This window comes from Xyrauchen texanus, chromosome 41, assembly GCF_025860055.1.
Source record: "Xyrauchen texanus isolate HMW12.3.18 chromosome 41, RBS_HiC_50CHRs, whole genome shotgun sequence".
Lineage (NCBI taxonomy): Eukaryota > Metazoa > Chordata > Actinopteri > Cypriniformes > Catostomidae > Xyrauchen > Xyrauchen texanus.
The window spans coordinates 16859801-16883574 of record NC_068316.1 but is presented as its reverse complement, the minus strand read 5'-3'; the positions used below and the strand labels follow the sequence as shown (position 1 = coordinate 16883574).

The 23774-nt window shown below is 37.8% G+C and overlaps 1 protein-coding gene across 6 annotated transcripts in view; it reads right to left on the bottom strand.

The window, feature by feature from the left end:
* The window catches only part of relch (RAB11 binding and LisH domain, coiled-coil and HEAT repeat containing), a 56791-nt gene that overhangs the window by 14624 nt on the left and 18393 nt on the right, over positions 1 to 23774 (bottom strand). For 2 of the 6 annotated variants that reach the window (XM_052114100.1, XM_052114104.1), the window contains exons 7-23: positions 22285 to 22385; positions 17092 to 17379; positions 15980 to 16055; positions 15273 to 15368; positions 8682 to 8794; positions 8480 to 8570; positions 7348 to 7419; positions 6277 to 6417; positions 5980 to 6144; positions 4869 to 5016; positions 4445 to 4601; positions 3977 to 4100; positions 3733 to 3781; positions 3245 to 3324; positions 3045 to 3151; positions 2276 to 2375; positions 1071 to 1153 (exon numbers count right to left, since the gene is read on the bottom strand). In XM_052114100.1, coding sequence (XP_051970060.1) covers positions 1071 to 1153; positions 2276 to 2375; positions 3045 to 3151; positions 3245 to 3324; positions 3733 to 3781; positions 3977 to 4100; positions 4445 to 4601; positions 4869 to 5016; positions 5980 to 6144; positions 6277 to 6417; positions 7348 to 7419; positions 8480 to 8570; positions 8682 to 8794; positions 15273 to 15368; positions 15980 to 16055; positions 17092 to 17379; positions 22285 to 22385 — 1991 coding nt within the window. Of the gene's footprint in view, positions 1 to 1070; positions 1154 to 2275; positions 2376 to 3044; positions 3152 to 3244; positions 3325 to 3732; positions 3782 to 3976; positions 4101 to 4444; positions 4602 to 4868; positions 5017 to 5979; positions 6145 to 6276; positions 6418 to 7347; positions 7420 to 8479; positions 8571 to 8681; positions 8795 to 15026; positions 15069 to 15272; positions 15369 to 15979; positions 16056 to 17091; positions 17380 to 22284; positions 22386 to 23774 lie in introns of those variants that run through there. The other 4 variants (XM_052114101.1, XM_052114106.1, XM_052114102.1 and 1 more) reach the window with 3 other exon arrangements.

Here is a 23774-nt window from a genome sequence, read left to right as displayed (position 1 = left end):
AAAGCACAGCTTATCCAAGCGTGTAGTGGTTAGTATAGCCTGCATGAAGGATGTTAGTACATCGAGCATGTGAGACATAACCAAAATAAGCACAGTCACTCAGGCCTTGGTTTCATCAGGAGAGCCAAAAGTTAATTTTTAGACTGAGATGCCATCAGTATTCGTTCAAAATTATTCACATATAAAGATTACATGTGATTATTATATAATTGTATATCAATTATAAAATTGTATTAAGTTGTAAGGTGGGGGGACAAAAATTGTCAAGAAATGTCTGGGTCATATTTCACCCCAAAATCAATTTAAAAATAAATGTATTTATTTATTAGATGAAAATGATAAATTATAAAACAGTCTTAAATTATATATATATATATATATATATATATATATATATATATATATATATATATATATAAAAGCACATTGACCGCACCCTTATCAATTCTATGTAGCCTACTGTAAAACAACAACAAAAAAAATTCTTATTATCGTAATGTACAAAAACATTATTCTTATTTACATATATTTTATAATTATTTATATATTTAATAGGAGTAAAGCATGTTTGTAGAGATAATTGTTATACATATATTATATTTTATATTAATGATAAATTACTTAAATATAAAAATATTCTTTAAAATATAGAACAATATTTACAATTATTTGAAATAGTACATCTGCTATACATCATGGTAGTACTGAATTTAATTTATGATGATTTTAAAAACGTGTGTGTAGTCATGAATATAACATAAAAATGCAAAAATCTTGTTCTAAAAAGAGCTTTTTCTTTCTTTTTTTTTTTATCATTTACTTTTGATTTTGGGGTGAAATATGACCATGATGTGAGATTCACCTATAAAACTCTTTTTTTTTTTTTTTTTGCTGATATAAAAAAAGAGACAAGCAACAACTTTGGACAATATCATTCAATAATTCCAAAACATTATTTTGGTCAGTTTTGGCCAGTACTCACTTGGGGTGGAGCTAATAAAGGTGTGGCCCCCCTGAGAGAACCAAGGCAAAGTGAGGTGCATGGATGAAGGAGGCAGGAGGAGACTTACATTTCAGGATCACTGGAGAGAGTGATAAGTGCTGGAACAACTCTCTGAGCTACTAGCGTTTCATTCACCCCCTTCACCAACAGCTGATTGGTCAGAGCAGGGGTGATGTCACACAGGATGCATGGAAAGAGCAAGCACAGTGTCATGGAACACCGCAGAGAGAAAGAGAGAAAAACAAAGAAAAATGGTAACAAACTAAAAACAGCGCAGACATACGGAGGAAAAAAACTAAAAAACACACGGCAGAGGCGCTACACATAAAATGTAAAAATTAAAGACTAAAGAGGCCAGGCAAATTGAACTACAGCTACAACCACAAATGAGAAGAGGGTTTTAACAGGTGAAAAAGTCTATTCCCACTCCTCGAATCATTACACTGACTTACAAAGAGGGGAGGAGAGGAGGGGGAGGTAATGAAATGTGGGGGTTCGTAATATATATCATTTCTGAATGACAATAGCAAGCGTGCTGTGTTGTAAAGGCGTAAGGGACAGATGCCTTGAAGTTGCAACAACTTCAAATACAGGTAAACATTCTGGGGACTGACAGGTAACAGGCATGACAAGGCACAGGGGGCCCTAAAGAGAGTGTGGAGAGGAACTAAGAGGCTCACATCACCAATTCAAATAAATCATATTTTAGTAATTATTTACATTAAAACTAAGCATTAAAGACCCCATGAAAATCTAAATTCGAGTTTTGTGGTTTTAGTTAATGTCTTTTCACTTTGAAGTAATCTATATGATATTGCATTCTTAAAAGTTGACAAAATTAACCTTTAAAAGATAAATGCACTTAAACAATATAGTCTTATATAGACCAAATACATTGATGGCTCATGTTGCACCACAAGGAATTTGTATTCAAATGTTCTCGAGAATGAGAATGCCCCTCCCCCTAATACCACCTACAACCAACTAGCAAGAAGCAAATCATGGCTGAGATGTAACCAAAGTCTATTGGTAATTTAAAAAAATATATATTTTCTGTTCCAATTGGAGATCCATCATGAAAACTTCCCTCATCAAGCAGTTTCAAGGGGTCTTTAGTGATAATATTAATCATTTGACTGGCCAATATTAAGTTTAAAAACTAAACTGTCAGAATAAGGGCATTGGGAGAACAATTTTATTAACTGTATAGCTAAACAAATATCATTACCAAGCATTTCTTTCGTTGAAGCTTGGACTTGAGGAAGGACTTACCTCGAACATGTGCGCAGCAGTGCAACGTACTAGTGCAGATGTATGGACAACTCCATACCAAAGCACTGTCAGCAGCAGCTCATGATATACTGGGTTTGCTCTGGAGACAGTAAGTAATAGCTTCAGCAGTTAAGAAAAAATGACTGTTGTTCTTACAAAACCTAATCTTCAAGGCAGTTAGATTGCCATTAGTATGAAACATCTGCTACATTACATCATTAGGAAACAGTGGGCAGGATAGTGGAGTGTAATTATGACCCATTATTTTTCTAAATGACTTAAAATTCTAAAAGGTTCAGTGGATCAATTGGTTTTGCTCCAGAACTCAGATTTTAAGGTCACCAAATGGCGACCAAGCACATCATTAACATGGTTCATTGTACAAAATTAAACATAAATGCCATTAAAACAGACCTGAAACAATAATATTAAACAGCTATAGGTGAAACATCAACAAAAATAACATACAGCTTTAGGTTAAACAGACAAAAATAACAAAAAGCTATGACATGAAACATCTGTGATATGGTAAACACATGTTTCGCATCATAGCTGTTACTATATTGTGGTCAGAACACTGTATTGACCTATCAGCATCTAGGATTAACCAGAATTATACATTTTGTATTGCTGATTTTCCAATGGTGTGATCATGAATCTTGTGAATTATTTTGCATTGGTTTTCCAGAATTCTAGATTGATATGAGCTCATGCAGAAAGGCATCCTGGCAGTGGATTGTGTGATTTAACAGTGTTGAGAGACACTCACCCCAACTCAACAAATGAAGCCTTCAGACTGTCTAGGGGAGCATGGGAGAGAGATAGTGTGGTCATGACATCCTCTAGAAAGCCCACCAAGAGTTTACGATCTTCATCCTGGGAAAAAAAAAAAAAGAAAGTATGACTTGATTAGCAAGGGACAATTCTTTATTATGACACCACAAACAAGATGTATGGTGACACTCCTACCTGACTGTAACACGTCAGGACTCCAGTAGCATAGATTGGCACTGTAGCCTTGGTGAGGATGCCGTTTCCTGCTGTGGCATCTGCAGAACACAAAGGTGGTTACAATCTCTATAGTTACATAGCTTAACATTCTTATGCATGCATGCATCATAAAATGGATTCAAAAGATTTAACTAAAAAATGTTTTACAGTTAAACAGAGTTAACTGAATTCATCTGGTAATAATGTAGCTACACTCAAAGCACTAAAATGATACAACATGCCCAGTTTTGTTGACAGATGCTTTAACCAGAGACTTTAACTCAACAAACATTCAAAGAATGAAAGACAATGCTCCATTTCCAAAAGTTCCCATGAAAGTCGAAAAATATTTGACACACACAGTCCCGTGCTTGGGAAAGAGAGACATAAAGAGTGTGTGTGTTCTTGTCCTAGCCTCTCCTCTGAAAGTGGGGGTGTTTTTCTTGGTTAACTGAACAGTCACTCACCAACATTCTCCTCAGATAGCCGCAGGATTTCTTGGAATTGAGGTTTTACCTTCAAAAATGAGAAAAACAACAACTAAATTAAACTGAAACTGCTGAACTCTAACTAAGCTGGACTACATGCAGCACAAGCTCTTTTTATTAACTTGACTTCCTCCAAACAAAAAGGGGAAAAAATTAAAAATAAAAGGTAAATTTTTTGAGGTGCTACAGACTGACTATGGAAAATGTCTTTGATGTGTCCTACCTTGGTGTTGGTAAAGATTTTCCCAAATGTCCGACAAAATCTCCAGAAGTATCTGGAGAATTCGTGCACACAGGTGGATGAGGTGACGTTAATGCGTCCTACAATCTCTATTAGCTGCGGTAAACTGTGGAGAGAAGACAGAATTATGCACAGTGTAGTGTAAAGTGAGAGTGCCATTTATAAGCAGCATATGAAGTGTTTGTACTACAACATCTGTATTTCAATGGCGGAGATTGTCTAAAACTTCTCATTTCTGTTCCACAAAAAATTTTGTTTAAACGACATGAAGGTAAATATGGATAAACTATTCCTTTCATTTAAAGAGGGCATAATCTGCACTTTTGTTTTGTAAATTACTAAAGTTCTACGTTTCCCATCTCAGAGTTCACTTTCTCTGTCAAGAAAAACGGTAAAAAGGCCAAAAACCAAAGGCCAAAAAGGTTAAGAGAGTGTGTGACATCCACTCACAATTGGTTGACCACCCAGAGCAAACTGTCCCATCCTGTAGTTCCTTCATGCTGGATCTGATGATCATATAACTGCAACAGAATTGCCAACTGCTCTCGGCTGCCCACGATGGTGGCAACGTCCTGCAACGGAGAGGCTGGTCGCGGGAACCGGGTCACTGAGAGTTCACATGCATGCACACACAAACATACACAGGAGCAGTCTTTATAGCCAGGAATACACTAAAAAAAGCACAACTTCACAAATCATCTGAAGCACAGTGTGTAAATGAAAGAAAGACCACCAGAGAGCACCCTCAACATGGCATGAACCGTACAGTTATACTGAGACGGGCACCAGGTCTGCATCGCTAAACGTGGTCTGACTGAGAATGTTAGCAAAAATGCATGTGTTCGTGTGCATGTTGCCATTGGCAGCCCCTCACCCTCAATAGGAGGTATGTCACACTGTAGTTTGGCCCGGCTGGTGAAGGGAGCATTTTGAAGCAGCACCGCAAACAGAGACGGGATGAGAGACTGAAGCGCTGACAGATACATATGCAGCTTGTGTTCATCTAGACCATATTCACCCTGCTGGGGGGAGAGAGGGAGAGGGGGAGAGAGAGAGAGAGAGAGAGAGAGAGAGAGAGAGAGAGAAAGAGCGAAAGAGAGAATTTTAGCAATTAAATGACTGAAGGGTGTTAAAAAAAGTCTGTTGCTGTATATGTTTTGCTAAACTAGCTCTAAAAATCCCCAGACGAACAGCAAACCTGCCAAACCCTTGATAAATGGTTCATAAATTTTATTAAAATATTTGAAGATTAAATTCTAAGAACTGAAATTTAGATGCTTATGAATTTAAAAAAGATTAAACGACTCCATTAAAAAGATAAAAATCCAAAAGGTTTTTATTCAAAATATTTTTTCTCAAGATTTAAGTCTAAAAAGATTTTAAAAATAAATTATTCTAAATATTAAATTCTAAAAAGTTTCAAACATTAAATTCTAAAAGTCACTAAATATGCCATGATCAAGATTATAATCTAAAGATTAAACAATTTTATTCTAAAAATATTCAAAGATTCAATTGTAAACAATCCAAAAAAAAAATAAAAAATGACTGAAGTTTACATCAAGTTTCTATAAATGATTCAGATTCCATTCTCAAGATTAAAATCTAAAATGATTCAAAAATTCAACCCTAAATATATTTTTAAAGATTCAACTACTCAAATTAAAAAGATTCAAATATTCAATTAGAAACATTTAATTCAAAAAAGACCTGAACTTTTGATTCTTAAGATACTAAAAGTGATTCATTGATTCCATTCTCAAAATTAAAATCTTAAGATTCAAAAATCCATTTCTAATTATTAAATTCTAAAAAAGATTCAAAAGATTCCATTCTAACAATTTGATTCTAATATGACCAAATATGAATTAAAATGCTAAAAAGAAAAATTTTGGGTTTAATAATTATAATTATTTATATTAAGAACAATGTATGTGAATACAAAGTCTCACAATTACATAAGTTTCTTGAGAGTTGGTTTTCACCTTAAGTAATTTTTCAATGCGTGTGAGGAGGGAGGGAATGAGTTGGGACTGTAGGTTGCCCAGTTCTGTGCACCAGGCAGCGAAGGCAGGAATAAACACCTGGTGGGTGGCACTGACCACCCTCTCCGATGGGTCGCCCAGAGACAACAGCATCAGCTCAAACCCCTGATGCACATCCAAAAGCAAGCACACATATTTAAGACACCACTGATCAAATCAGAAATCACTGTCCAAATAGTGGTTAAAATATCCATCTGCACATGCAATAATTGTGTGCCTAAATGCATATACACACACCTGGGAGTACTTGTCTGGGTCATCTATGTAGCACATGATAAAGCCTAAACTTTTCACCACAGCTTCTCGCACCATGTCGGCTTTATCATCTGCCAACATCTGCTGGAGCATGGACAGAACCAGGGAGCTTCGGATCTCCTTCTTTGGAAAAACACACATTAACATTTGTTTTTATATCATGCTTGGAAATTTTGATTGACCTCTATTGTTTTTATACTAAGCTAATGATATTTTCTACTACCTTCACTTCACCTATCCTGAAAGAAACCTTTTTAAATTTTTAGAAAACATTTGTTATGTTAATTAAGCTGTTTTCCTCTTAGGGACAGATGGCTGATCCCTACAATGTAGATAATATCAGGTTGTACTCTCGTTATGGGGACATTTTGTCCCCACAATGTATGCAAAACCTGACCCACACAAAAACATGTTAGCCTACCTACTATCTAAATGAAGGCATGCCCTAGATTTATATCAAGCTAATTATAATTACAATATTAGAAGCACATGCATCATGCATGCCATGCCAGCTCTCGACTCCCTGAGCGTGATCTTTTTTCGTGTGCTGCTGTGCTTGGTTAAATGGTCAAGTATTCATACTCATGAGGAAGTGAGTAAACATCAGACACTCCATTACATACAGCAGCACATAAAAAAGACAAAAAGGCAACACGCCACCACGACTCAAACAATCAGAGTGCTGAATGAGCCAAATCGGTCCAGATGTACATGAGCCAGAGTTTCACAGCACTGAATGAATGACCTGCTGAGTGATCATACTGTAATGCTAAGATCTACAGCCACTGTAAACAAAAAAGCAGTCCTCCATAGCAACTCAAATACGAACCAAGTCTGCCCTGTGCTGATATTCTGAGGTTTGATTATTTAATAATTATTATTTGATTATTTCAACATGCTCTTTGCTTGACTAACACTCACCACAGTTTGGCTAGTGAAACCTTGGATGTCTAGAGTTTTGTGATCACTAACTGTGATATTGTTGAAAGGTGGACATGATTAATGTGGCCCAGTTAGACTACATTTTTATTTAAAGGAACAGGAAGCTCTTACAGGTAAATAAGGGGCCAGGGCTCCACACGCCTCTGCCACCAGAAGTCTTCTCTCTGGATACTTGTGGTTAATCTGAGCGAGAGAATCACACATGCAACACAGACGTACACAGAGAGAGCAAGACACAACATGACAGCATCAATTCCAGCACTAACCACAGGACTGCATACCTATCATGATTACCGGTATCCTCTATATAGTGACAACACTAAAATTGTTTATAGTGTTCTTTTTTCAGGTTTAGAGGAGAAGAGTGGTAAATGTATTTTTGAACAAGTTTACTTAAAGCTAACAGTAAATATGGGTTATGTGTAGAGTATGATATAGAGGTAGTTGAGCAATAACATGGACTTTTCCCAAAATACTCCTGTTGTGCAACAAATAATTTTTATGTACAAATATTCTATGTAATATCTTAATTACTCAGGTTATAAAAACGGAAAAATAGAAAAATGTTGTTTAAAATAGTTTTAGATGAAAAATTAAAAAAATTGGGTTGCTTCTCAACAAAAAAAAACAACAACTTTAAGTATATTTGTCTTGTTTTCCAGGAAAAATATAAAACAAATTCTTAAAATAAGATATATTTGTTTTGACAAGCAGAATAAGTTTATTTTGCTTGTCAAAACCCCATTGGCACATAGTGTTTTCTTGTTTTTTTTAGCATAACCCCCTCAAAATTTAATTTAATTTCTTTGGAAACAAGACAAAATATCTAATGCCATTTTGCTTGTCAAGTAAAAGTATCTTTTAAAAAACTAAAATTTGATATTTTTACTGGAAAACAAGACAAAAATACTAATTAAGAAAATAATTTTTACAGTGTATACCTTCAGAGGACTTGGAATATGAAGCATTAGTCACATGGATTACGTTTATGATACTTTGGTTCATTTTTTTAGGTTAGTTTTAGTATCAACTGCCATTGCATTGAAAAGACGGAGTGAGATATTCATTAAAACATCTCCTTTCTGTTCCCCATAAGAAAAAAAAAGTCATATGGGTTTGGACCGACATGAGGGTGAGAATACAATGTAAGAAAATACATTTTTGAGTGAACTACCCCTATAAATGTAAAAGTGAGCAGTTCTATCTTGTATGTGGGGTGAGTGTACAGGAGTCCAGAACTAACCTGTTCCCAGCACTGCGGTAGGAGTTCGGCTTCAACCCGAGTGGGACCGACATGGCGAGCGAAAGCCACACACCCGGTCAGAATCATCTGCCTGAGAGGAACATTACAGGAATATTATCAAAGCGGAGGAAAAAAAGAAACTAGCAGCCAATAGAAAGGGGCACTTGCGCAGATGCCCAAACATACACAAACACACACACACCTCTGCTCATCGTCAGGTCTCTTGATAAGATTAAAGAGGATGTGCAAAAGCTGGTCTCTTTCTTTGGGTTCAGGATGCAGGCAGGCAGTACACAGGATGAGAGGTATCAGCTCCTGTGGACACATACATGAAGACATGTCAAATATGCACACTGGACACATGAGCTGAGAAACTGTGGGGCTCAGACAGGGAACTTCGCCAAGCAGGTATTTAAGGATACAGGGAGACTATGCTACTCAAGAAACACCTACGACAACAAAGGAGAGAATCCACAAGCCACTAAATAACAGCACTATACAGGGATGGGCGATAATCATGAAACATTGTGTAGATCTCAATGATTTTGATGTGCTTTTTATTTTGGCATTAAATTTGATAAAAGCGGTGTCGTTGGATTAGTTACGCGATCCTTCCTTGTCTTGCGATCCTTGAATATGAGTGCGTTCAGCATTTTATGTTGGGCTGGGTACTGATACAGATTTCCTGATTCGATTAGATTTACAAATTCTGATTTCGATTTGATATCGATTCATACGATTATATTTCATTTAGAATGTCCTTTTTGCTTACAAATGAAAGAAATTCTCTCCAAGCTAATGCTGTCAATTATACATGGGACCTTCAAACTAGGTACATTATGAAAATATCAATTTTGTGAATTATATTTTTTTAGTTTTTCATCATTTGTCACATTTTGTTTAAAAAAAAAAAACGAATCCATGTATTCAATAATTAATAAGATATTATATTTCATCTATTTACAGGTATTTACACTGATTTGTTGAACACGTGCTAAAACCGGTACTGTCTCTTTTACAAAACCGGCATTTCTGTAAAGAGCGTCTGTAAATGAGCGCATGTTAACGAGAGAGGACTCGAATGGCTTTAATCTCATCATTGCCATGCGTGATTAGAATTAAATGAGAGATGTTTAAATGCTGTTTCTGATTTAAATTTCAGAAGCAAAATGATGTTAGAGTTGGTGAATTTATTACATTTCCATTAATCAGTTTAAACTGCCCATTTAAAAAATAAATTGTGCTTCACCACAAGCTTTTTCATATATTAAATGCTTTAGTAAAAATAAAAGTAGATAAATATTGCTCAATGTATTCTTATATTGATGCTTTTAAATGAAAACAATTAAATATACTTCCTTGGGTTTATTTAGGTGCAAACCAGTTTGGAAAATAAGTCTTAATTATATTGTTGTTATTAATATGTTTGATCATTAATTTTGACATTATTTTATTATTTATTAACTGGATTTTTTTTTATTTATTGTATATTACTTTTTGCATAAAACATTTGTTAATCTTCATGGATACAAATGGTTATTTGTCTTATTAAAAGAAAAACACTTTTAAACCATTTCAGACCAAATACATAAATATTGAGATACAGTATTTTGTATATTTAATATCATAAAAATGTAGAAAAATTATATTTTAACCATATGACAAATTCCTAACACCAACACTGTATCTGTAAACATACGACTGTTTTGTTGTATATGAAGATTTGTGTGCAAACGCATCCAATCTCGACATTCTCTGCCATATTTACGAGGCAGTTTAACCACATTTAATCCAGCGATTGAACACTCTGTGGCTGTTTACTGTAACAGCTAAATTAAACCTCACCAGAACAATGAATCTCATGTTACGGAACAGGCAGTCTAACCTTGGAACACGTCTCATGGCCAAACAGCGGTTACTAGTCCTGTTTTCCGCGTTGATCCAAAATAGAAACAGAGCAGAATTCACATGACGATTGTTCAAAGGGCACAGAAATGTTTATTTTGCCTAGGTTTATCTCATCTTAAGACGTGACTGCGGGTAGAACTTGGCCTCAAACTGACACTTTAAACTGAAAGACAGTCAAGCAAACGTGGCAACACTGCAGGCAGATTGATGCCGTGCTTGTTTTTTTGGATGGCACGTTCAATACACCCGCTTCTGAGGAAAAATCATCTGCCAAAATTTGAAACTATCATTTAATAGGATGCCAAAGATCTTATGAAACTAGAGGCCGGTCTGTTGGAGAAGGCAGTGAACAGTTTCATCAATAGTGTCGGTGTGTGTGTGTGAGAGAAACAGAGGGGCATTTATTATTATGTACAGTATTTGTCTCTAGTCCAATGTGAGAGTGTGTAAATATGTGCGAGTAACTTCTGTGTAGAGATTCTGGAAAAGATCAACAGTTATAGTAAGCGCTGTATGAAGCAGGAATAGGAAGTGCTTTGCTACTTTGATCAAGGAATATATGCGAGTGAGATTTTACTTATTTTACTTATCTTAAACAGGGGCATACAATAGACTTCTATCATTTTATAAAAAAATATTTAAAATCACTATAAGACTAACCCTAAAAGAAAACATATAGCATTTTCAGAAATAAAACCAAACAAAAAAAACTTATTTGCTCTTATTTATGGATCGATTTATCAATTGAGAACATCCCTAAATGTCCCAAAATGAAAGTCTGTTAGATTTAGCTCACTTTTGGAAGGAATTTTCCCCTAACCCATAGCCAAGAATGTAAAAACACTTGGACACTAGGATTTGTGTGTTAATTGTATTTGGGCCCCTTCTGAAAGGCTTTGTTCTTGAATATCCAAAACAGGTAAAAACATCTCTTTATGCAAAAAAAAAAGACCACATCGATAACAGTGCATCTGCTCTGAACTTTCTGCACAACAAATAGAAAAAAACAAAAAACACAAAGCTTTCAACTCCGCTCTGACATACAGTAAAAACATTGGCCCAACCAATGGCGTGTGCATAAGCCGGGACAATTGGTGGTTTGTCCGAAATATTTTAGAGCTCCTTGGTCCAAACAATGGAGGACAGAGGAGTGTTTGGGATCCAGTTTGAAAACATTATGTGTCATTTTTTCAATCGCGTTTGATATTGTTAATGGTGCAGAAAAACACTGCAGCTTTAACAAGAAATTCCAGGTTTGGATTCCTGGCAACTCCAAAGTGTTTCCAATAAAAACATGCATTTGTATGCAAATATACATCTTTATCATCAGCCTGCATTGACTAATTTTCCATATACAAAAGAAATCAACTATTAAACATCAAGATAATTAACGTCAGAAAGCCTAGAGGCCCAATTAAACCCACATAAGAAATAGTTATGGAAGAATATAGGGAGATTTGGACTGTTGCAAACACACAATGTAATAGCTGTTCTACTTGACGTCTTATCTATTTCTTTGTAGAACATGGCAAATCAATAACCAGAACTGCCTTTCATTCTGACAGATTTATCTTTACAATAAAGCTCTTGTAGGTGCACATATGACCGAAATTATTTTACAAGACAGGTGTTCCAACAGTTCTTGATTACTACAGTGCACCAGATGCAATATTTGAAGTGGAAAACTGAGGGTGTGGCAGAGTGTGTTAATGAAAACTATTGTGAAGATAATAAAGAGCAGTGAAAACATTTTTGTTAACTAAAAGAAAAAATGGGAGTTGGCCAAAGTATAAAACTAAAACTATAAATGTGCACTAAAATTGTAAACTCAATAACGACATAGAAAATAACTTAAGTTGGTAACACTTTATTTTAGTGTCCTTGTTACCCATATTACATGTAATGACTATAATAATAACAGTCAATTATGCATAAATAAAAGCAACTAACCATAAACCAAACACTTACCCTAACATTAAACATATAGTAAGTACATGTTGTTAATTAGTAATACTATAACAAGGACACTGTTAAACAGAGTAAAATAATATATTCTGTAAATAAAGTATAAACCAATCAGACAAGAACTAATGAGGCGTGAAAAAGGTGAAAGTCTAGCAGGTGATCCAGATGTATATTATCAGTTGATTTTTGTTGATGCATGCAAAGCTTTTTGTCGCATTTAAAATCTTTAAGTGTTTAAGCTTAAAGTAAACCTTTCAAGTGACTTTAATAAGGAAAATGTTTGGGCAAATTAGCTTTAGAAAAGGTGACTTTAGCTGAAAGTGAAGCAGTTTGCAGCTCTGAAATTAACCTATAACAGTTTCCTTGTTGCATTTGTCTGATAAAATGTTTTGTTGTGAGATGGACAGTTTGTGGTACGGTTTTATAAGGGATGAAACTTAAAACTACGACAAACAAAATAAATAGTTTTATTTAAAAAAAAAAATTTATAATATTTTTATTTTATCTTTAGAAAATTACTTTATGAACAATTCAAACTAGCTAAAACTAAATGGATAATATGCAAAAAATAAAATAAAAAAATAGATAAAACCTGGTGTGTGTGTGTGTGTGTGTGTTGAATTCAAGGAGGAAGGCTTGGACGGGTAAGCCAACAGTCAGAATTAACAGGCAAAGGTTAAAGTCCAGTGAGCTGCTCCTCTGTTTGGGCGAGTGTGAGGAGCCTTCCATTCCTCGTGTGGTGTTTGTTTTCAATTAGTTTCAGACTGGAACACATCCAATCCATCTTAAACCGTCACCTGGCCCTGTAAAACAGAACTGCCCTATGCAAATTATAGGGGCCCGAAGGGGGAAACGTGTGGGAATTTCTTGGAACAGTGCACACCTTTTGGCTTCATGCTCAACAGATGTAAAATATGTGTTTGTGTGTGTACCTCAAGAGCTTTTTTGAAACGTTAGGTCATTTAAACTTAATCAGCCCTTTAAAATGGAGGCAAAGAAAACTATTTAAACTCAGACAAGGTTTCACCAGCAGTTGAAAAGCAGGCAATACTGCTCCATGTCCTAACAAGTTTCTTGTGACAAGCAATTTGTCTCTCCACTCTGAACGCAGAACTGCTGTGCAACATGACCCAATCACAGCCAATCTACCAATATTTGATGTTTAATACACTGTTATATGGAGCAGTATTTTAGACCAATTCGATTTTGCAGTGGTTAGGCCTACCCAGCGTGACACCGCAGAAATAGAAACCAAGTTTCTACAAGTAATAAATCAGCCTGTTTAGCTTTTAGCACTTGTTGCTTGCTTTGCATTACGCCTCATTAGAACATAAAAAAACAACAAAAAAACATTATGTCGGCTGAGAGTAATTCTTTACTAAGTAGGCTACTTGTAGTTTTCGTTAATAGATTTAGCTATTCCCCATTAACAAAGCAGATATTTCCAACTCTAAATACAGACTGGATTAGTTGTGTTTACTGTAATAACATATACATAAACATGTGGCCATCACTGCACCACTGAATAAACAGCCATAACCTACAGTAAGGCTAATGAACTAATCACTTGGCAGAAGAACCGTTTATTATTGTTATCAAAATGTAATTATTTATAAGGGTTTTCGATTTAACATTTTAATTTAGTGCGATTAATTATATGAAAATGAACCCATAAAAAATGTGCACAATTATTTGTCCCCCGAACTGTACGTAAATTCCGTAATAAGGAATGTTCCTACCTTCGAAGCAATTCAAGATTGATGTACCACCTTGATGCAATAGGGGGCAGTCAGCGGACGTCTTGTCAAACCAACGAGCAAGCAGCTCCTCCTGCCACAGATTACATGCTCTTGCACTCAATGACAGCGAGTACAACCGAATTTCAGGGATCTCGAGTTTTCAAGCTTTCAAACTACTTTTAACTTAACCCAACATCCTAAAAACGTAGCTTATGCTTATGACTAGAGGCGCTGAAAACTATTGAGACGCGACGTAGGCTAATAATAGGGTTGTGATCAATGATACGGTAATTTAACTAACAATATTTTCACTTTTGAAGACACTTTTTATATTGCAGAAATGCTTTACTTGTCTGTTGCCACAATATGATGCAATGTATTTGAAATATTTGAATCATAATATTTAACAGTCCTATATCCACTCACGGAGCACTTTATTAGGTACACCTGTACACCAAATTATTCATGCGATTATCTAATCAGCCAATAATGTGGAAGCAGTGCAATGCACAAAATAATGCAGATAAGGGTCAGGAGCTTCAGTTAATGTTCACATCAACTATCATAATGGGGAAAAATGTAATGTCAGCCTTAAGTTTGCCCCTTACCTGTGGCAAAATCACTGTAACCAAAGCCTCTCTTGGTTTATTGCTTAACTAAACTTCACTATTACATCACATTTATTTTAACATGCATGGAGGTCTTAATACAGATTATTGCTGTGAATTGGTGCCTACATTTTTTTAACTGAATTTCAAAAATGTAAAACAATTCCAAAGCGTTTGTCATCATTGAAAAGAGAATTTTGAAAATGTATGCATTTGGAAGTCACTGATAGCATAAAAAGCTGATGAGAAGCCAAGCCAACTAAAATGTCAGAGGTCAAGTGAATGATGAGGGAAGGAGGTGAGAGTGTGACGATGTGTTTTACTCACCTGACAGAGGTGCACAACCATTCTCTATTGGAGCAGTGCGATGCATGCACAAAAGCAAGAGAAGAAATGAGTGAACAGAACACAAGAGAAAGAGGTGGATGGGGTGGGGGTGAGGAGAGAGACAGAGAGACGACTGCAGTGGAAAACACAAGTGATTTGAGAACACAGAATGAGAGTGCGCCAGCCGCAGTGGACACGAAAGCCATAGTGGCTGATGGAATATTGGGTGAGTGTAGGGTTGGTTACCTCTCGTTTAGCTAGTAGGACGTTGGGTACGATGTGCGGCAGGCAGCGACCCAGCATGAGCATAACGCTCTGCTCACTCTCAGCGATTCGAGACACCTGAGAAACAAGGACACGGCACATTTAAAGACTAGCAAAGGACAATGTGTCAAGCATTTCATGTAATTGATATAATAATAATCGAGAGACTACGTGAAACATCTGTACTTGTATCTGTCAAATTGCAGTGTCATTTATAGTGAAATAGTGAAGGCAAAAAGGTGACTAAATAATGAAAAAAAAACAGTTACATACAACCCCCAAAATGTAAACTTATCCTGATACATTCACATAAATTTTAATCTAAAAACTTGATGTTGTAAAAAAAGTTTATGGAAATGTTATCCATCAACTACCCATTAGTGCCAGGACTTTTAAAGTGTATTGAGGCTTTAATAGAGACATGACACACAATTACTGCATAGCTGGAACCAGAGGACCTTTTCTGTATTTTGTATTATGAATACAGATGAAAGCGTGAACTTCTTGACCTCTATTATGTGCTTATTAATGCATTCCTGCAGATTCTGAAAGCAGAAATGACTGCAAGCTCATTACACTCCATTGCGTTTCTTTGTTGGCTTCTACCTGGGCTAATAACTATTTCACAACAGTTTAAGTGGTGTTACAGGTGGATTCACTTTGTGTGTATGTAACCCGATCACACTCACCTCTGAGCCCAGTCTACTGTCAGCAGACATTCGACAGAAGGACAAAAGTGCTTGGTGGAAGGCTGAAGACAGAGTTCTGCACAAGCAAACAAAACATGATTTAACAAGCCACCTCCAACTTCGTTTCCCAATAATAACACATATTAGCTGGGCTTTCCACACTACAGAGCAAATGCTGATATAGGAACAGTCAAAACAAGGAAAGGGTAATTTGTCTGAATCAGCCTCACGGGATAAAAGTCAATCCAGAGCAGATGTGCAAAATGATGATGAGTGGAGTATGTGGTGCCAGTCAGCACTGCAGTGATATTCCAGTGAGGAGTGCCATGGTGCTCAAAGCAGTGATGCCACCTAGTGGCGACAGCAGGATTGTTCCAAAACTGAATGAGCTGCATCACGGACTACTCTCTACATTAACAGCTACAGTGCCACCAAATGCCCTGATTTGTGCAGCTGCAGTGGTCATGTGCCCCAAAGCTTATATCTTATCAGTTCCATCATGCTACGAGAAAAAAATATTCATCATTCTCACCAAAGACAAAACTTTGCTTTTGTCCTTGGTGTGAATAGCTGCAAAGGAATGCACTGATTCTATTCAATATATTTATTTGCACCAAATATCAAAAGACAAGTGACTGATTTTAAATATATTTCATGAGAAACAACTTGGTAATCCAAGAATGGCAAACAAATAGCACTTTCATGTGAAGTCAAATGCTTACAGTTGATGCTAATAGAGTATGATATTAGCATGTTGCTAAGCTAACAGCTCCATATGCCCATATACACAAAAACACTGCTGCGCACACACAAAGCTGTCCACCGTTTTGGATGACTATTTTCACAGAATTTGTTGCAAAGCATTCCGAGAAAACAAGGTATATTCAGGCAACATTTTGCTGCATACAGTTTGGAACAGCGGTCATGTCAGCGGATGCTGAAAAATATTGCATTGATAAACAACTCACTAGGTTTTTGAACAGAGCTCATGTATAATGGTATACTAATAAAGGTGTTGCTTGACTACTTTCTTTAGTTAACCCTTGTGAATCTTATCAGTCCCTGTCTAACAGTCATAAGTGGGTCCACTAGATTAAGAAAACAAGTCTCACCTGTTGGGCTGGTCAAACTTCACAGAGGTTTTACTCTGCTGACTCAGAGACTTTCCTTTGCTGTGAGGTTGCTTTGCAGTAGTGGTGCTTTCAGTGCAGTCAGTAGTAGTTGTAGTGGTTGAGGTCTTTGTAGTGTCTGAAGTGCAGTCTGTCTCTGTGACCCCCCGAATGTCCAAATACTGTCCATTGTCTAGAGGAGTCTTATCACATGGAGGGTATTCTTTAGACTGAGCAGACTTCTCTATGGTTGTGGGTGAGGAGACATTCCTTTGAAGAGCCTGGATTTCACTGCACATACACACAAATAAAACTGAGGTGTACAGAATTGGGATGTGCAAAACTATATTTTCAAAATCAATCTAGTAATACGTTGCCTGAACACGTAGTTTTCATGTTTTTACACAAGATGTGTTCATCCATTCAAAACAGCTAGACAGAGCCCAACTGAATGGAACAGAATGCAGGGATGTTGGAATGTTAGCATGACGACACAGCGCTGTGTCCATCATACCAATAACTGTTCTTAAAACAGAAATCTCTTATTTATTGATGTTAATTTGAATCTTATTTTGAAATTGCTTATTCTCTCTCTCTCTCTGTACTGTTTTTACTATAATAATAGTAATATCTGTACTACATAAATGTATATCTAAAATATGTGAATTAACATTTCCCGTCGATTTGGTGCACGAGAGGTCTTAATAATTAGGTTACCTCAGGGTTTGATTAGAGAAAAAAATATTTACCCAGTTTCTGGAGTACAGGTGAAACTCGAAAAATTAGAATATCATGCAAAAGTTCATTAATTTCAGTAATTCAACTTAAAAGGTGAAACTAATATATTATATAGACTCATTACAAGCAAAGTAAGATATTTCAAGCCTTTATTTGATATCATTTTTATGATTATGGCTTACAGCTTATGAAAACCCCAAATTCAGAATCTCAGAAAATTAGAATATTGTGAAAAGGTTCAGTATTGTTGGCTCAAAGTGTCACACTCTAATCAGCTAAACACCTGCAAAGGGTTCCTGAGCCTTTAAATGGTCTCTCAGTCTGGTTCAGTTGAATTCACAATCATGGGGAAGACTGCTGACCTGACAGTTGTGCAGAAAACCATCATTGACACCCTCCACAAGGAGGGAAAGCCTCAAAAGGTAATTGCAAAAGAAGTTGGATGTTCTCAAAGTGCTGTATCAAAGCACATTAATAGAAAGTTAAGTGGAAGGGAAAAGTGTGGAAGAAAAAGGTGCACAAGCAGCAGGGATGACCGTAGCCTGGAGAGGATTGTCAGGAAAAGGTCATTCAAATGTGTGGGGAGCTTCACAAGGAGTGGACTGAGGCTTCAAATGTCAGTATTCCTCTTGTCAAGCCGCTCCTGAACAACAAACAACGTCAGAAGCATCTTACCTGGGCTAAAGAAAAAAAGAACTGGTCTGTTGCTCAGTGGTCCAAAGTCCTCTTTTCTGATGAGAGCAAATTTTGCATCTCATTTGGAAACCAAGGTCCCAGAGTCTGGAGGAAGAATGGAGAGGCACACAATCCAAGATGCTTGAAGTCCAGTGTGAAGTTTCCACAGTCTGTGTTGGTTTGGGGAGCCATGTCATCGGCTGGTGTTGGTCCACTGTGCTTTATTAAGTCCAGAGTCAACGCAGCCGTCTACCGGGTCATTTTAGAGCACTTCATGCTTCCTTCAGCAGACAAGCTTTATGGAGATGCTGACTTCATTTCCAGCAGGACTTGGCACCTGCCCACACTGCCAAAAGTACCAAAACCTGGTTCAATGACCATGGTATTACTGTGCTTGATTGGCCAGCAAACTCGCCTGACCTGAACCCCATAGAGAATCTATGGGGCATTACTAAGAGAAAGATGAGAGACATGAGACCAAACAATGCAGAAGAGCTGAAGGCCGCTATTGAAGCATCTTGGTCTTCCATAACACCTCAGCAGTGCCACAGGCTGATAGCATCCATGCCACGCCGCATTGAGGCAGTAATTAATGCAAAAGGGGCCCAAACCAAGTACTGAGTACATATGCATGATTATACTTTTCAGAGGGCCGACATTTCTGTATTTAAAATCATTTTTTTTTTTATTGATTTCATGTAATATTCTAATTTTCTGAGATTCTGAATTTGGGGTTTTCATAAGCTGTAAGCCATAATCATAAAAATGATATCAAATAAAGGCTTGAAATATCTTACTTTGCTTGTAATGAGTCTATATAATATATTAGTTTCACCTTTTAAGTTGAATTACTGAAATTAAAGAACTTTTGCACGATATTCTAATTTTTCGAGTTTCACCTGTATCTTTGCTTATGGATGTCAGATATCTTATGCATGAGGACGAAAGTAAACTGCATAGGAGGGGCAATTGCACTTGCCCGAGCATTTGAATGTTCTTACGGACAACCTTGTTTCAAAATATATCGCGAGGACGCACCACCCAGGGTCACGTGATCATAAACGGTAAAAAGGTACTCCAGGTCTTTCAAGCCAAGCTCCTCAAGCAAATGGAAGAGCAAGGCTACAATTCAGAGACATTCAAAGAGTTCCGCATCGTTATGGATTTAGCACAGCGCGCCACAAATGTCAATGCGCAAAGCCAATGGGCAACCTGGTAGTTCTGGACTGTCACATCTGTCTGACCCTCACAAACATGCATGACAAGGAAAAATCCGCTCTGTTGGATGTTGAGTGTCTCCAGTCACTTCGGCAACTCTGTGGATAAGTCTGCCAAGTGTTACATCGCGACACAGCAACAATTCAAAGCTATGAGACATTTTATGCCGAAACAGAGTAACGTTTCACTGCTGGCTAGTTCCTGCTCTGTTTCGAGCCAGCACAAGGCTAAAAGCTCCATGCCTGCTGCCTCAGTGCATCTGCCGCTGTTGAGCCACCGGTGATGCCACACAAGCCATGCCCCAAACGAAGCAGCCATATCAGCGCCCGCCTCACGGCGGCGAAATAAACCCCCCATGCAGCAAAAGCACTCCTGAAAGGCACAGCCCTTTGAAGCAGAATGCAGAAGTCACTGTTCCCTCCTGGTCTGCTCCAGAAAAGGCTTGACTGGAGACACACAACACTGTTCCCAATCTCCCCACTGTTGGGTGTCAGGAAAGGAATATTGCTGTTTGCAATATTGTTCAAAATTTAGTTCCTGTGTCTCACATTTGTATGAAAGCAATAAAAAAATGCAATTAATGCAAAAAAGAATACAGTACTCGTGGCACATGCACGAGACGCTCACGCTTTCTCAATAAAGAGCTCATTTCCTCTTCAAACCTGCACATTGTGCACAACTTCTTCCCACTGGCAAGCGGCGCATTATATCATACATTTTGACTTTAATTAAGGATAAAATAAAGATATATCGCAAAGATGTGATCTGTGTTTCTATCAGACACTCGAGCTGCAGACAGCGGGGGTGAGAGACGAGCGTCTCCATGTTAAGAGTGCGCATCACCCGGCGGTACTTTAAATCTCCCGTTCTCGAATCCCGCTCAGATTAGGTCTCTTCCGCGACTGTTTGAAGCAGCTCTGACCGCACAGAGAATGACAGTTTTGGAGTTGTGCTTATTTACATGTCACGCTCCCGTATTATATTAACTTTAATTATTGATGAAATAAAGACATATCTGAAATACTCCGCAAAGCAGAAATCGATCTATTTGCCTCAGTGGAGAATACCCACTGTCCCCTCTGGTGCTCGAAGTCCCAAGCATCACTGGGAGCGGACGCAATATCCCACAAATGGCCAGCGAAACACATATGCATTTCCCCCGGTGTGCCTAATTCACTTTGTCATATGCAAAGTCCGAGAGGACAAGGAAATTATTCTATTGGTTACGCCCAGCTCAGCTATGGTTTCCCGAAATAATAGAGATGCTATACAGCTCGCCATGTGAAATACCGTTGAGGAGGGATCTCCTCACTCAAGCACAAGGTACAATCTGGCATCCCCAGCCGCTGAACCTACATGTGTGGCCCCTGAACAGAGCGCGCTAAACATGCCAGAAATGACACATTCAGTCATTAACACCATTTTACTGCGTCATACACAAGATACTTCTACGTGCTAAAGAGGAATGTGTTCAATGATTGGTGTCTTTCACATGCCAAAGACCCAGTAAATTGCCCCATACATGAAATTATCATAATTATTCAAGAGTGACTGGACGCAGGACTCACTTCGTCAATGCACAAAATGTATGCGTATCACACACATTAAGCCAGTGCACTATAGACAAGCATAATTTAATCATAAAGTTCCTTAGAGAAGCAACTGGATTAAATCCACCTCGCTGGCAACAGTTCCGACTTGGGACCTACATTTGGTCCAAAAGTGATCGCAATGGGTTGGTGACTTACATGCAGTATCAATTGGCAATTCATTTCTGGAGCCACTGTCAAACCCAAAAATGTGCCTAAGGTTCAAACCACGCCCTTCAGAGCGCAGGTGTCCATCTCCAAGCAAAGACTTTCTCACGGGATCGTTGATGCGATTGCCCTGGCTTACGAGTTGCAGGGTAAGATCTGCCCAATTGGTGTTAAAGCACACTCAACTAGAGGCACATCTTCCTCATGGGTATGGACGAACGTTGTGTCTTTACAAGACATATGCTTTGCAGCAGCATGATCCTCTCAAAAAACATTTGCAAGGTTTTACAACCTAGACTTAACGTATCTCTCTTCACAAGTCCTCTCTGTTTAGAGCGCATGCTATTCTGTTTGCCAAACATATACATATGCCCCTCCCCTTAAGTACGTGCTCCCCATCATTTTTTGCTAGGAAGCATAAATGCCACACTGAAAAATGTCAGAGAGCAGAAGGTCATAATGATGAGAGTCCAATGAAGAGGGAGTGGATGCTTCTTTCTAAAGCTCTCTACAGCAGAGCATCAGAATACTGCAGGGCCTCATTATCATCCAGTCTCAAACCACCAAACTCCAGACACTCGAAATTCAGTTCAGTGTATAAAGAAGATTAAATTAGGATATTGTCACAATCACATCTTAATGTATTTTCAGAAAGATATAGGCCTTATATAAACATCAGCTGACCAATGCATGCTCTGGCACTGCCAGCAGTAAATAAGACAGTAATCATAGATTGCAGCTGAGCTCTGATTACACAGGCTCATGTGGATTTTCTGATTGGACTCAGCCCTCAGGCAGTGATTCTTACCTCTGGAGCTTCTTTATCTGTTCAGCCAGACTTTGTTTTTCACTATTCAGCAGACTGATCTGATACTCCAACTCCTGAACCACTTCCTGTTGTTGCTGCTTCTACGGACAACACCAAAACAACTCAAAATTATGCTTATTTCAATCCGGAGTAACCCAGAACCACATGAGGTCACAGATTATGCAAGAATATCAGGCTTCCCACACTTTTCCAGAGATAATTTTCCAGGACATTTTCAATAACAGTGGCAATAGGGGGGCCTAGTTAGCTCAGTGAGTAAAGACACTGACAATAACCCCTGGAGTCGCGAGTTCCAATCTCGTGGAGCGCGTGGCGAGTTGTGTGTGGATGCCACGGACAATAGCGTGAATCCTCCACATGCGCGGTCTCCAGATATATCATAATCGGGGGGAAAAGCAACAACAGTTAACTTACTTAGCTCAAACGGATGCACAAAAGTCGTGAATTACACAGAAAGCCGAATTCAGTAACATTAACTTTGTTTAAAATGCACTTTTACCTAGAGGTCGACCGATTAATCGGCGATTTTTGGCATTTTTTTACATAATCGGCATCGGCCAATATCCAAGTATATCAAGCCGATTATTAGGCAGGCGCATCTGTGGGCAGCCTAGTGTTGTTGTGGAACACGTGTTCGACGCACGCTGCCCCTAGAGTCATTTTTCAGCAGAGTGAGCAGACCTCATCCAGTGCCTTAAGAAGGAGCTAAGTTCCTTGGAGAAAACAGTAAGGATTAAATTCGTATAACTCCTTTATATTTAATTAAAAACTTTTGATATGTTACTGCCAACTTCAAGAAAAAACGTGACGGGCAACATGACATTCGGCTAATTTGGATATTGATAGCGTAGTTGAAGTTGCATTATCACAGCAGAAGGGTTGCTATCATGTCACAATAAGTAAGCAAGAATTTTGCAATTACAGACTTTTATTTGTTCTGTTTGTGTGTCTTATATTTGAGAGAGATGCCACAGCGAGCACAACACGAGCCCTGCTTAATGAGTGACAGAACTAAGCATTCAAACGTAGTCTGGTTACACTTTAGATCTGTGATATTAGTCTGATATTATTTTAGATTTCGCCTTCCAAAGATTATAAAAATAATATTTATACATAAGTCGCATTCTGTCTAGCACAACTTCCTTCCCTTCACAGCGGTGCACTGACATTTCTCCCTAAAACTCAAACTTAACGTCAGAATCAGCACGATCGGTGATTGTTGTAAAATGCAGTCTAGCTACTGTTGCTAAATTGCGGGACGCGTTTAATAATAAAAAGAGCGCAAGAGATACCGTTCCCAAGGCGGCGCACGCTCCGAAACAGACCACAACGAGACAAGCAAAGTATAGACTACTTTGGGTTTCATGTGTGCGTCTAAACGATCAACTACACACAAAAATATGTCAAAACGACCGACTTGGAGATTCACTTAAACACAGTTTGTGTCTTACTGCGAATCAAACAACAAA